Raw genomic sequence first — 15791 nt, 5'->3', positions numbered from 1 at the left:
TATAAAACAGTGATAAAAGAAATGAAAGATGACACAAATGGAAAAATAGCCCATGCTCACGTACTGAAAGAATATCATTAAAATATCCATACTACCCAAAGCAATCAACAAATTCAATGCAATCCCTATCAAAATGCCAATAGCATTTTTCACAAAACTAGAACAAATAATCCTAAAATTTGTATGGAATCACAGAAGACCCCAAATAGCCACAGCAATCTTGAGAAAGAAGAACAAAGCTAGAGGTATCACAATTCCAGATTTCAAGATTTACTACAAAGCTGTAATAATCAAAACAGTATGGTACTCACAAAACAAAACACACACACACACAAAAACACACACCAAAAAACCCAACAACAAAAAAATAAAACAACACACATAGTCCAAGGAACAGAATAGAATGCCCAGAAACAAATCATGTTTATATGGTCAATCTATGACAAAGGAGGCAAAAATACCCAATGGGAAAATGACAATTCTCTTCAAAAAATGGTGTTAGGAAAACTGAACAGCTACATGCAAAAGAATAAAACTGTGCTACTTTCTTATACCATATACAAAAATAAACTGCAGATGGATTAAAGTCCTAAATGAAAGACCTAAAACCATAAAACTCCCACAAGAAAAGATAGGCAGTAATCTCTTTGACATTGGCCTTACCAATATTCTTCTAGGTACATCTCCTCAGGTAAGAGAAACAAAAGCAAAAATAAATTATTGGGACCACACCAAAATAAAAAGCTTTTGCACAGTGAAGGAAGTCATTAACAAAATGAAAAGGCAACTTACTTAATGGGAGAAAAATATTTTAAAATGATGTATCTGATAAAGGTTACTGTCCAAAATATATGAATAAATTATATAACTCAACACCAAAAAAATAAATAAATAAAATAAAACCAATCTGATTAAAAAATACGCAGAGGACTTGAACAGACCTTTTTCCAAAGATGACATACAGATGGCCAACAGACATATGAAAAGATGCTCAACATCACTAATCATCAGGAAAATGCAAATCAGAACCACAATGAGAGGTCACCTTACACCTGTGAGAACAGCTAGAATCAAAAAGACTAGAAATAACAAGTGTTGGCAAGGATGTGGAGGAAAACAGACCCTACTGCACTGTTGGTGGGAATGTAAATTGGTGCTGTCACCATGGAAAACAGCATGGAGATTTCTCAAAAAATTAAAAATAGAAATACCATATGATCCAGTACTTCCACTACTGGGTTTTTAGCCCAACAAAACAAAACACTAATTTGAAAAGATATATGCACCTCTATGTTTATTGCAGTATTTACAGTAGCAAAAAATGGAAGTGTCTATCCATAGATGAATGGATAAAGAAGATTTGGTGTATGTATATATGGTCTACTATATAATGAACTATTACACCTCCATAATAATAATGAAAAAAGACACCCAATTTGTAAATGGGCAAAGGAACTGAATCAGTGTGTCACCAAGAAATATTAAAAATGACAATAAGCACATGAACAGATATTCAATATCTTTATTCATTAGGGAAATATCATTTAAAACCACAATGAGATATTATTGCATGCCTACCAAGATGGCTATAATAAAGATAGATATTAACAAATGTTGATAAAGATGTGGAAAAGTTGGAAACCTAATACATTGCTGGTAAGTATGTAAAAGTCTAAGGACTCTGGAATACAATTTGGCGGTTCCTTAAAATGTTAAATAGGAGTTGTCATTTGATCCAGTAATTCGATTCTTAGGTACATTCCAAAGAGAAATGAAAATATGTGTCCATATAAAAGTTGTACGTAAACATTCACAGAATTATTCAGATAGTCAAAATATGAAAACAACCCAAATGCCCATCATGTGATGAATAGATTAAAAAAATGTGGTATATCCATACAATGGAATATTATTCACCAATGAACAGAAATAAAATACTTAAATTTGCTATGACATGGATGAACCTTGAAAAGATTATGCTAAGTGAAAGAAACCAGTCATGAAAGACTACATTTAATAGGAGTTCATTTGCATGAAATGAAATGTAGTCAAGTCTACAGAGACAGAGGAACACCAGCAGTTGCCTAATGATGGAGGACTAGTGATAAGATGACTGTTAATGAGTATGGGATTTCTTTTGGGGATGACAAAAATGTTCTAAAATTAGATTGTGTTGATGGTTGCACAACTCTGAATAAATGAAAAACCACTGAATTGTACACTTTAGTGAATTGTGAATTACATCTCAACAAATTTGTATTTTTTAAAAAATAGAAGTTTAAGTTCTTTGAAGTACAGCATTAAACTTCAGAACAAACTATTTTCATCACTTATATCTCAGGATTTCTAGTTTAACAAAGTTTTGGGGATCTTTAAATTTACCTTGTTTTTATGGTTGCTAGCTCAATGACATTTAAAACACAGTACACACACACACACACACACACTCACACATGCATATACACACACACTTAAATAAATTTCTTTCATTTCAGTAAGAATTTATTTATTTCAGCAAGAATTGTTCAGGGCATCTAATCTTCCAAACCATCTATAATAGACCATTTCTCTTTGTTCAAATAATTTTCCTATTTTCATGTTTATTTTTGCTATACATATGTACATCTGATTTTTAAAAACTGTTATTTTTCTTGGGAACAAATTGAATTTTGAATTAATATGTGGGAAGCTAACATCTTTATAATATTAACTCTACCCATGCATACATAGGGTATGTTTTTCATTAAAGTCCTCCTTATGTCCTTTAGTAGAAATAATATCTCACTGTTATTTTACATTTACTTCAGGGATTCTTATGGATGCTATTTTTTTCATGGTTGTAATCATCCACTTTATTTTGTTTTGTATACAGAATTCTCATGTTATACTTAATAGTATTCCTAATTAGTTTTTATTTTTAGCTGTGCAATTACATTATCGAAAAGTAATTGTAATTTTGAACCCTCAAAACTTTTAAAAAATATTTATTTATTTTTGAGAGAGAGACTGAAAGCAAAAGCAGAACGGCAGAAAAAGAGAGGGAAACACAGACTCTGAAGCAGGCTCCAGGCTCTGAGGTGTCAGCACAGAGCCCGAAGCGGGGCTCAAACTCAAACTATGAGATCATGACCTGAGCTGAAGTTGGACGTTTAATCGACTGAGCTGCCCAGGTGCCCCAAAACCTCTAACCTCTTAAATATCATAATTCTTTTTCAAGTCTAATTACATTACATATTGTTTTCAGGAAAATGTTAAATAATGGTGATAATTGTTGACATCTCTATCCTGTTTCTGAGCAACAATGTCACTATTAAGGATTAGATGGGATTTAAGATCATATATGTAGATTGTGTACGTGTGTGTGTGTGTGTATGTTTAGCTGAGGGCATTGTGATTGAAGAATACATATGTGAAATCATTAAAATTTACTGTGAAAGAAAAATAATATCTGTAGTACTAGTGAAAACCAGCTACAACAAGGACAATGTCACCACAGTGCTAACCTCAAGTAAAATAGGTACTAAATTAACCTTGTTGGCTGTGGCCACCTTCCCTCTTTTCCTACTACTGTCCAATATGAGTTTCAGACAAAGCCTACTTTTGTAGTATAGAAAATATTGATTTGTAGAAAAATAATAAATCTATATATGGTTTCCCAGTTTAGGAAACACAATGGCTAAAGAAAAGGGGGGTAACAAAATTATATTCTATACTATATTCAACATAATATCCATAATATGCATTATACAGTCCAAATTATTAGATATATGAAGAAGCAGAAAAATTTGAGTCATTCTTATGAACAGAGGCCATCTTCAAGGGGAAGCATATTTTGGTTTCATCAGACAAAGATTTAAAACAACAATTATAACTAGACTCAATGTTTAAAGGAAAGGGAAGGGAAAGGAAGGGAAGGGAAATGCTCATAATGACTAAACAGAGGAAATCTCAGCAGAAAAATACAAAATATAAAAAGGTAGCAAGTGGAAAAATATATAAAATAAAAATAACTTAAGGGACTTAATAGCTGAATGAAGATTACAGAGGAAAAAGACCAATGGGAATTATCCAATTTGAAATTCAGAGAAGAAATGATTAACAAAAAAATGGAGGCTCAGAAACATGTGGGACAATACCAAAAATTCTACCAGACAGATAACTAGTGTTCCAGAAAGAGACGTAGAGAGAGGTTGGAGCAGAAAAACACATTTGAAAAAATAAAAGCCTGAAAATTTCCCCAATTTTGTGAGAGATATAAATTTCTAAATGTAAGAAGCTCTGTAACTCTTAAACAGAATGAATTTGAAGAAGAAAACTCTAGGCATATCATAGTCAAATTATTGAAAATAAAAGTTATAAAAATTTTGAAATTAGCCAGGGGAAAACAACAAATTATATACACGGGAACCAAATGTCAAAAACACCACACATTTCTCATTCAGAAACACTGTAAACCAGAAAATAATGGAACATTTTTAAAGCGTTCATTCAGCACCTTAAAAACAACACACACACATATACAAACTGTCAACCCAGAAATTTACATGCATCATAAATGTGCTTCAAGAATAAAAGAAAAAAAGAGAAGAGTTTTTAGATAAAGGAAGGTAAGTGAAATGCCAAATGATGTTGCTGTATCTTCAAGAACAAATGAAATTACAAAACTTCATAAATACAAAATTATATTAAGAAAATTATAAATAAAATACAGAATATTTTCCTTCTAATTAAAAAAATACTTAAGACTACTTAAAGCAAAAATTACAACAGTGTATTTAGAACATATATAACTATTATAATAGTATAAATGTAAATAAATATATATGATTATGAAGCTTCTACATTTTTTCATAAAGTGCTACAATGTTAACTCTAATTGACTGTGAAAAGTTAAAGAAGTATACTGTAATCCCTAGAGTAACTGATCAAAAAAATGTCTTAAGATAAAATGCCTACATGTAAATTAGAAGGAAATTCTAATAAAAACTTTCACATAATCCAGAAGACAAAAAAAAAAAAAAAAAAAGAACGATGAAAGGAACAAAAAAAAACCTTCGGACCAACAGATAACAAATAACTTGGTGTGCCCAAATCCAATTCAATCAGTAATTACATTTTATATATATACATATATATATATACTTTTTTTTAATGTTTATTTATTTTTGACAGAGACAGAATGCGAGTGGGTTAGGGGCAGAGAGAGAGGGAGACACAGAAGCAGAAGCAGGCTCCAGGCTCTGAGCTGTCGGTACAGAGCCTGACGCGGGGCTTGAACTCACGAGCTGTGAGATCATGACCTGAGCCGAAGTCGGACGCTCAACCGACTGAGCCACCCAGGCGCCCCAATTACATTTAATATTAATGGACAAAATACTTTGACTAAATGATAGAGATGAAAAAAAAAGACCCAACTGGGGCACCTCGGTGGCTCAACTGGTTGAGCGTCCAACTTTGGATCAGGTCATGATCTCATGGTTTGTGACTGCTGTCAGCACAGAGCCTGCTTCAGATCCTCTGCCAACCAGTCTCTCTGCCCCTCCCCTGCCCATGTGCTCTCTCTCAAAAATAAATAAACATTAAAAATAAAAAAGACCCAACTATATGCCCTCTATAGGAGACATAATGGATGCCTAACAATTAAGCCTCAAAAAATACATGAAACAAAAAACGACAGAACTAAAGTAAAAAATGGTCATTCCATACTCTGTAGGAAATTTTAATACCATTCTCTCAGAAATTGATAACACTAGTCAAGTATCACTAAAATCAGAGGATCTGATTAATATTATCAATCACCTCGACCTACTTGATTTTTAAAGTATATAAAGCAGAAATGAACAGAATTACAGGGAAAAATCTGTAATAATAGAATTTTAACTTACCTCTCTCAAAATTGGAAAATCAAACAATAAAAACTTAGCAAAGATTTAAAATACAAAGAAAACACAATTTCAAGTTTGACCTTTGTATTGGAAATGTATTCTTTTCAAGCGTACTTGGAACTTTGTAGTAATTATTTGTTTATGTCTAATTATAAAGCAAATCACAGTAAATTTTGTAGAACTAGTATCACGCCACATTCTCAGACTACAGTTAGTTTCCAAATCTATAACAAAACACATTTTTAGAAATTATAAAACAAATGTCTAACTCAGACATCAAAGAAATTATAATAGAAATTAGAAAATACCTCAAACTGAATATTAATGAAAATTAAAATTTTTTAATAAAATTAATATCAAAACTTATAGAGTACAGCTAAAGTACTACTTAGAAAAATTTTTATTTTCTAAAATAAAAATAGGTGAAATGTAACAAAATGAACCTGAAGAATATAGATAAATATGACAATGAATGCCTTTATTGTAAAAATCACTGATGTCTGCTTAACTATGGTGAGGCAATGGTATTTAACTTAATCTATATGTTATGAGACAGGTGTTGATGTTTTCAACAACCTGTGAACAGAATTTTAGCCCTTTCAACAGGAAAACAGAATTATAGTTGACTCTTGAACAGCATGGGTTTGAACTGTGTGGGTCTACTCATGTAAAGATTTTTTAAAAGTTTTTATTCAAATTCCAGTTAGTTAATATACAGTATAATATTAGTTTCAGGTGTACAAGTCACTCCGGAAAACAATATGAAGATTCCTCAAAAAGTTAAAAATAGAACTACCCTTTAATCCAGCAATTGCACTATTAGGTATTTGCCCAAAAAACATAAAACTAATTCAGGGCTGCCTAGGTGGCTCAGTCCATTAAGCATCCAACTCTTGATCTCAGGTAAGGTCATGATCTCATGATTCATGGGATTGAGACCCGAGTCAGGCTATGTGCTGACAGCACAGAGTTTGCTTAGGATTCTCTTTCTCCTTTCTTTCTCTGCCCCTCCCTCCCCCACCCTCTCTTTCTCAAAATAAATAATATATAAGCTTTAAAAAAAAAACCTAGTGATTCAAAGGAATAGATTTTTAAAAATAAATATAGTACTGTAAATATATCTTGTCTTTCTATGATTTTAATAACATTTCCTTTTCTCCAGCTTGCCTTATTGTAAGAATACAGTATATGATACATATAACATACAAAATACGTATTAATTGACTGTGTTTATCAGTAAGGCTTCTAGTCAACAGTATGCTGTTATTAGACAAGTTTTGGAGGAGTCAAAAGTTATATATACGTAGATTTTCAACTGCATGAGGATCCGTGCCTCATCTCCCATACTGTTCTAGGGTCAACTGTACAGAAAACAACTCTAACTTATAAATATGGATATGGTGAAACATATGAAAGTATTAAATATCTAATCCAGCCAAAAAGAACTCGTATAGAAGTTGACAGTCAAGAAGAATAGAAGTAAACAGAAAATTTATGAATAAATCATATTACACACATACAAAAAAAAAGGCATAAGGATTTTAGGGGGAGGAGAAAAAGTAAACTCATCATAGAAATAAATATTTAAATCTGAGTGGGAGGTATAGCAAATAACTATCCAAGGTTTCTATACTGGCAATCTGTAAATGAAGCATCTGAAAGTAAGTGAGTAAATGCAAAGTAATCTCTAAGTAAAGCTGCTAGGTTAAATGTTGTAATAATTTAATAATTTGTAAATGGAACATGCAAATGTGATACAAAAAAGGACAGACCAACACAAGATGGAATAAGTGGATCTTGTGGTTTATGGGTCATTCATTATAAAGAAATAATACTAAATTTTCTAAATCTGACACTATAATAAATGCTCAGAAAATATAAAATAGACTGTGTTTGATTAACTGCTAGGTTTTGACCTCTCTATTCTTACAACCAATGATATAAGGTAAACATGGAACTCAGATCACTACCAATATTCTCAGAAATAAAATGGTCATCTGAATAAAAGATACTCATACATTTGAACTTTTTGTTCTGCCCAGTGAGACAGGTACAATATAAACCTTAAATACATCCTTTTGATAAGGAAGATAATAAGAAATATAATCTACAATGAAAACCATAGTTCTTATAATTTAATGGAATCAAATGGTAGAAATGGAAATAAGTGAGAGAATCTAGAAAATGACAAACTATAAACCAGTTTAGGAATTAGGTCTGAAGGTCAGATCTATATGGTGTCATTCTCACTATCTCTGTAACCCTTAAAACTGGACAGATTTTCTACATTATCTCCTGTGCTTCAGATACATCAACCATCCATCATTCAGTTTTGGTTGGAAAGGTCTCTATATAAGTATCACAAAGTAGGAAAGTGGATAGACACAGGGGAGGGGAAGTACAGAAAGTTTGGAGTATAATGTGGGGATCTGAAGGAGGTATAAAGAGGTATTTAAAATCAGAAGTTACATCCTATTACTTTCTTTCAAACACACTGATCCCACCTATTCCACTTCAAGTCTAGGCACTATATCTCCAGAGTTTATTTCTTTGGAAAGCATACACCTTACCATGTGGAATTGTAGTCTGGAAAGGACGACTTGGGCTTTTCAGGTTCCATAAAGTCAAGCTACCATCTGAATGGCTGCACATGAATTGTTTGCCCTCATGATGCCAATCAATTGAATGAATAGCCTAATGAAACAGCAATTAAAAACAAGTGGGGAGGGGGAAAGTTGATATGTTATAGCATTCTATATTCCAAAGGAAATATATTCTGAAATAAAATTATTATACCAACAATACTTAATAAACATACATAATTTTTCTGACCCAGATCATACTACCTTTAGCTCTAGTCCTCTATAAGCTTATAGAAAACTACAAAAAATAATCTCCTGAGATAAAAGTTAGGTACATTTCATAATATCATTATAGCCTAGAACTTTTTGTTATAAATTCTATGTCCTCCCTGTATCCTATATGATTATTTGAAAAATTATTTACATAGAAATAAAAGCAAGGTTATCTGAATATGATTTCTGGAAAGGTAGAGGCCTACTTTCACCTAAAGTAGCCAATTTAAAAAATAATTTACATAAGAGCTACCATCTGAGGGCTTACTATGTGCTAGACCCCTTGGAAAACACTTTATTTATATTAACTCTATTAATTTTATTAAAAAGGTATTATTTTTTCCAATTTGCACATGGTGAAATAGGCCTACAGAGATTGATATACTTGTTCAGGTCACACAATTCAAAGCCAAGGTCTATCCAACCACAAAACCCACATTCTCAATCATTTTACCATATTGCTTCTAACATGAATTATTTAATTGACTTGGCAATTTAGGGTTTAAGGAAGAAGGATTTAAATCTTTTTTTATACTTCTAATTTCACTCTGAAGATGTGAAATACATAAAATTAACAAGTAATTATTCCAGTTTCACATATTGTTTTATTCCCAGTGGTAGCACAGTGCCTTGCATAAAATAGATACTCAATATCTGTTGTATGAATAATAATGTTATCATATATTTCCACAGCTTGGTATTCTTTCTAAATCATAAAGTTTATATGGACTTTGGATAATGCATAAAAGCTGAACAGATATGTACAACATTACCCTTTCCTTAAAGGAACTTTCAAAACTGCAAAATAGGGAAGACTGAAATAAATGAATATTAATAATAGTTATTGTTTGGAACTTTTAACATAAATATGCATATATATTTGCATATAAAACTAAGATACACACACACACACACACAAACACCATATACTAAGATATGTGTATTTAAAACTAATTTATTGTTTGTTTTCCAAACTGTAAGTATTATTACAGTTAGAGATAATTGATGGCTAGAGTAATCATTAAATACATCATAAAAGGACATAGGATATGAGCTGTACCTCAAGATAGGTAAGATTTAATTAAATGAAAAGACAACATGGAACCCTGGACTTATTTTCTCTCTCATCCTGGTCTTCATTACTAAAGACTTTTTTTTTTTTTTTTTTTGCCAGGGTTCAGTAGAGGCAGTTAGAGGAAAATACTCTTCATCTTTTCCTTTGCTCATTCTCACTATTTTGGGTAGATCAAGGGAAATGTTTTAACTTTTACGTGTTAACTTGATGAACTCAATGTAAAGTTCTCTCAGACTGCTTTGCTATGAATGATGGAGGCAGAGAGATCATCTCCAGCCCTAACCCTTCTTCCTATCTTACTGAATTTCTTCCTACCTACTGGGGAAGACAAGTACAAAAATAATAGCTACAACATAAAAGCAAAATAAGTCTAAGTGCCATGAAAGATATATACTTATTGTACACTTATAGGTAAGAATAGGAATCTAAAACCAGTTTGTTATTAGAGAAGGCCAAATAGTGCATCACTGAAGAACTGGCATTTGAATACATTTAATGGGTAAGTACCCAATTTCTATTAATTTGATTATACCCTACTCCTTTCTTAAAAAAGGACCTTAAGGTTCTGAAGAAAAACCAAAAATGAAACAAAGCAAAAAACAAAAACACACACAAATATAATATAACTAATACAAGAAGAATTTTTAAAAAGATAGAAAATAAAATATGGAAGATAAAACACTAGTTAGTTTGGTCAACTCGATGGCTGTGATTGAGTTTCTCTCTACAACAAAAAAGAAAAAGGAAACCCAAAAAGCAGATATCAATATGAAAAAGGAAAATCAGTGGCTACTCAAGGAATTAAAAGGTTATCGTCATGTCAAACTCTGAGGGTTTTCACTGTAAGAGATTATTTAGAAATATTGACGTAATGAAACAAAAATGTCACAGCTAATGTGGGAGTAAATTCATATAGTTATTTCTGAAAACTATGTTGGATTTATAAAACAAACCTTTCAATTCATCGATGGCTATTCATCAAGGGGCTAGTTAGGTAGTCCAAATAGCTTTCCAGTGGCTAAAAAGTTAATAGGATTTTGATATGCAAAAGAGGAAAGAAGGGAGTTCACGACAAGGAATAAGCTGGAGCAAAGGCTTGGAGGTGGAAAATAAATGGTATGTTTAGCAGATAGCAATATGCCTTAAGTGTGAGGAGTGCTTATAAAGATTCATGGCATTAAACTAAAAAGAAAAGATAACATTGGGATCTTAAATCTCCTGTCAAGGAATAGAGATTTCGTATTGTTGATAATTGGGAGCCATTCAAAGTTTCTGAGGTAGAGAATTACATGATCTGTGTCTTAAAATGATAATCTTGTTAGTGAAAGATACTGAAAAGGTAAGATATCAGAGGAAATGCAATTAGTTAAAAGGCTATCATAGTCTTCCAGGCAAGAGATAACAACCTAGATTAGAACATTGAATGTGGGAATGAAAAAAAGAGAGGAAATGAATGATAGGCAATATAACAGAATCAAGAGACTACAAAACTGATAGCATAGGATATGTAAAGAAGAAAGATCAAATATGACTCTAAGGGTTACAAACTGGAATAAATAATCAAAATTTAAAAACTGAAAAAGAGAACACAGAACAAGGTTTAGGTCTTTAAATGTAAATTCAGTGTCAATGAGATATTTATCTGGACTTATGTGATAGATTGTTAGATACATGGATCAAGAGCTCAGGAGAAAGGTAAGGGTTAGAGATACATTGATTTTAAATTTATTAACATAAAATTAATGTTTGAAATGATGGGAAAAAGACATGAATACAAATGTAAACTGGAGAAGAAATCAAGAGGGTAAAGATATAGAATCCTGAAGAGTGTCTATAATTTAAAGGAAAACTAAGGAAAGAAGTGATGGAGAAAGGAGGGGCAAAAAATGAGGTAGAAAGACACAGACAAGGGAAGACACAATTTTAAGAAGGAGGGGCTGATGTAAAGCCACAGGTTTAATGAGAAACTTAAAAGACTATGAAGGGGTCACTATTTAAATAATGAAGAGGTCATTGGTGACTTATTAGAAACCATTTCATAATAGTATTACAAGTAAATTCTAAATACAAGAGGTAAAAAGTGCTGAGGAAAGTCTTAAAAGTTTGGCAGTAAAATGATATATATAACTATCTCCATTAAAATGATAGGATATATAATTATGCATCACAGTAAATAGATTATATGTATATACTTACATATATATATAAGTCAATATTTAAAATGATTTTTAGGTATAAAGTAGGTGTAGTGTAATACTCTACTGACTTAAACATTGTTAATGTTTATTTGAAAATTTCACTAAAAGTTGTTTTTGCTCACTTTTTAAGGTTAGAACTCTTCCTTCTACACTGTTTTAGGGCATAAAAAAACCAGCTGAGTCAGCATTTTGCTCTGGATTTCCTTTTTCAATGGCCTACTCTATTTCCAATTGGCTAAATACTCAGATCATATTTGTACTTTTATCTAGCTACTAGTCATCTTTATATTTTGTGTATTTAACAAAAGAAAAATCTAGCTTAGCTCCCTAGGGACTTCTCTCCTTATGATTCAAGATGCAATAGAAGTTCATCACACAGAGCATAAATGTATGACATCACCTGCAGGGTATCTTCCACCAGTCATGACCAAATTACCCAACTGAGTACTTCTGAACTCTGTCACTATGAGAATTATCTTGTATATACCATAAAATCTTAGTTTGCAAGAACCACTAAGAAACAAATTGTGTGTGTGTGTGGTTATGAAATAGCCAAAAGCTTCTATCTTTAAGCATCAAATTTAAAAATTCAACTGTTATGAAAGGATGGGAGGTAGAACATGAAGAAATGTGGTTTTTTTTAATTTTTCTATTTATCTCAGTGTTGCCTTAAATTCTTCTGCATTCTTCCCATATAAGTGCGGGTGATACCAGATAATGATTATTTGACCTGTATTTTCCTAACTCTCCCTACTTTACTATTTTTAAAATTGAATTGAGAGCTTACATTTATATCCACAACTATAAGAGGTAATTACCCTTTTTCACTTTTTGCCCCAACCTATCTTCATATTAGGTTCTTCTGAAAGGGGAAATCATTAATGGTATAGAATCAATCTTTAAACAACTAGAGTATTAATGCAGAGTCTATTCTCTGATAAACAGCAGTTCATTGCTTTCTCTAAATGAAAACCTAATGGTCTCAACTATGTACAATAAAACTTCCTTCAAGATCATACTGACTCTTAAGTATTACTATTTACAAAATCAATCTTTATTCTGAGAAGGCAAGTATTGTATGATAAGGCCTTTCAAACTGATCTCTTAAATTCTCTGCCACAGAAAAAGAATTTTCTAAGGAAGTTGTGAATAGTGTCTTTAAAGATCTTAAGGGTACTGAGTGAGGCAAGACATAACCATGGAAAACCTAAAGAAGGAAAAGGATAGATATTAGGCATCAATGTATATAAGATGCCAAAAGGGACCCAAAAACAGTCAATGGAGAATTCTCATTCAGGAGAACAATCCAGAGTTAAAACTTGTGCAAATGCCAATGGTCAATATGAGGCACTGGGTCAGAACCAGGCAGTTTCCCAATGATAAAACTTGGTAATGTACAAAGCTTAGAGTAGAAAACAGGCACAAAGTTATAATATCCTTTTCAAATATTTCAGTAGAAATCACTTACCTCATCATAATAAACTCTCAGTTCTGCTCTTTTAGATTTCAAGTCCCAGAATACTACAGTACCATTTTCATAACCTATCAGCAACTGGAAAACATTAGAACAATAATTTTTGTAATTCCAACATTAATTTTACTTGATCCAAATAAAGCTTAATGTTAATACAATAAAGCAAAATCATAACACAAAACACAACTTTATTTAGAATATCAATTTTTCTAGAGCCTGAATATATATTTCCTATTTAAAAAAATGGCAAATAAACTCTAGTTCAATATAAAATATTTACCAATGAAATCTGCCTCGTTCCAAAGAGAAATTGAGGAAACATAAATATATAAGAACAGAAAAATAAATGACAAAAGTGGAACAAAGAAAAATGGAATAGAAAATGAAGATGAAATAAAGGGTGAAATGGGATAAGTTTAATGACTAATGTACATGCCATTCAGTTCTATGTACTGCAAAAATATGGCCACAAATTGGTTTCTAATTTCTTTATATCAAATCCAACTTTCTCTTGGAGTTATGTATTTTATTTTATTTTATTTTATTTTATTTTATTTTATTTTACTTTATTTTATTTTTTCAATATATGAAATGTATTGTCAAATTGGTTTCCATACAACACCCAGTGCTCATCCCAAAAGGTGCCCTCCTCAATACCCATCACCCACCCTCCCCTCCCTCCCACCCCCCATCAACCCTCAGTTTGTTCTTAGTTTTTAAGAGTCTCTTATGCTTTGGCTCTCATTATGGAAAGAGCCTAAATGTCCATCAACTGATGAATGGATAAAGAAATTGTGGTTTATATACACAATGGAGTACTACGTGGCAATGAGAAAGAATGAAATATGGCCTTTTGTAGCAACGTGGATGGAACTGGAGGGTGTTATGCTAAGTGAAATAAGCCATACAGAGAGTGGGTGAGTTATGTATTTTAAACTGGTGATTTATGAACCATAAAAAGTTCACAAACATATTCTAGAGGTTCACATCATTAAAAATGGTTGATATTTATAAATCAATAAAGAAAACAACAAAATACATGTTTTCAGTTTAAAAAAGAAGTATTTGAGAACAGATAATGATTAATAGATGATCATATTCAACTCATTTGGCTAATTACTGCTAGCCATGTTGATTTTTATTATCATATAATTCTGAGTTATTATTTGTAGTTATATTGTTATATTTACTCTGTCATTAGTTTAAAAAAACAGGAAGGATAAAAATGGGCCAGTGCTCAAATAATGATAATATTTTCCACAAATCTGCCTTAAGATGATTTTACTAAAACACAGTAGTATTTCCCTGATAAACATTCTTACACAATACATAAAAATGTTTCAATAATTCTAAAACATCAGAGGTAAAAACAGAAAATAGAGTGGTGGTTATAATCTACTCCTATATATCATCCTGAGACCTAATCACTTACCTCAACATTTTATAATAGGACACAAAAAAATGACAAAAATAAATGAGCTAGTTTTAACTGGAAATGTAAATTTTTCAAATATCGTATTATGAAATAAATGTATATTTGAAGCTATAACATGTTTAAAGGTTTTATTTTTAACTTTATTTTTTAATTAAAAATATTTGAGTACAGTTGATCCAGAATGTTACATTAATTTCAGGTGTACAACATAATAATTCAACTTCTTTATATGTTATACTATGCTCATCACAAGTGTAACCACCATCTGTCACCATACAACTCTATTACAGTATCATTGACTATATTCCCTATGCTGTGCCTTTTATTTCTGTGACATATTCATTCCATAACTGGAAACCTGTATCTCCCACTCCCCTTCACCCATTTGGCCCATCCCCCACCCCTCTCCTCTCTGGCAATCATCAATTTGTTCTTATAGGTCCGATTCTGTTTTTTGTTTGTTTATTCATTTGTTTTGTTAGATTCCACATATGAGTAAAATCATATGGTATTTTTCTTTCTCAATCTGACTTCTTTCACTTAGCATAATACTTTCTAGGTCTATCCATGTTATCACAAATGTAACAATCACATCTTTTTTATGATTACAAATATTCCATTGTGTATATATACCACAACTTTCTTGTTCATTTGTCTATTGATGAATACTTAGGTTGCTTCCATATCTTGGCTATTGTCAATAATGCTGCAATAAACACGGGCGCACATATCTTTCTGAGTTAGTATAATTGGTTTATTTGAGTAAATACCCAGTGGTGGAATTATTGGATCATATGCTTTTTTTTTTTTTTTTGAGAGAGGGAGAGAGAGAGAGAGGGAGGATGAGCTAGGGAGAGGGGCAAAGGGAG

General features: G+C 31.7%; 1 protein-coding gene across 6 annotated transcripts in view; it reads right to left on the bottom strand.

Moving 5' to 3' along the window:
• The window catches only part of STXBP5L (syntaxin binding protein 5L), a 382439-nt gene that overhangs the window by 184151 nt on the left and 182497 nt on the right, over window positions 1–15791 (bottom strand). For all 6 annotated transcript variants that reach the window (XM_042955305.1, XM_042955304.1, XM_042955306.1 and 3 more), the window contains exons 8-9: window positions 13482–13565; window positions 8456–8579 (exon numbers count right to left, since the gene is read on the bottom strand). In XM_042955305.1, coding sequence (XP_042811239.1) covers window positions 8456–8579; window positions 13482–13565 — 208 coding nt within the window. The remainder of the gene's footprint in view (window positions 1–8455; window positions 8580–13481; window positions 13566–15791) is intronic.

Source organism: Panthera leo, chromosome C2, assembly GCF_018350215.1.
Source record: "Panthera leo isolate Ple1 chromosome C2, P.leo_Ple1_pat1.1, whole genome shotgun sequence".
In the NCBI taxonomy this organism is placed as follows: domain Eukaryota; kingdom Metazoa; phylum Chordata; class Mammalia; order Carnivora; family Felidae; genus Panthera; species Panthera leo.
This window is presented reverse-complemented; position numbering and strand designations above follow the sequence as displayed.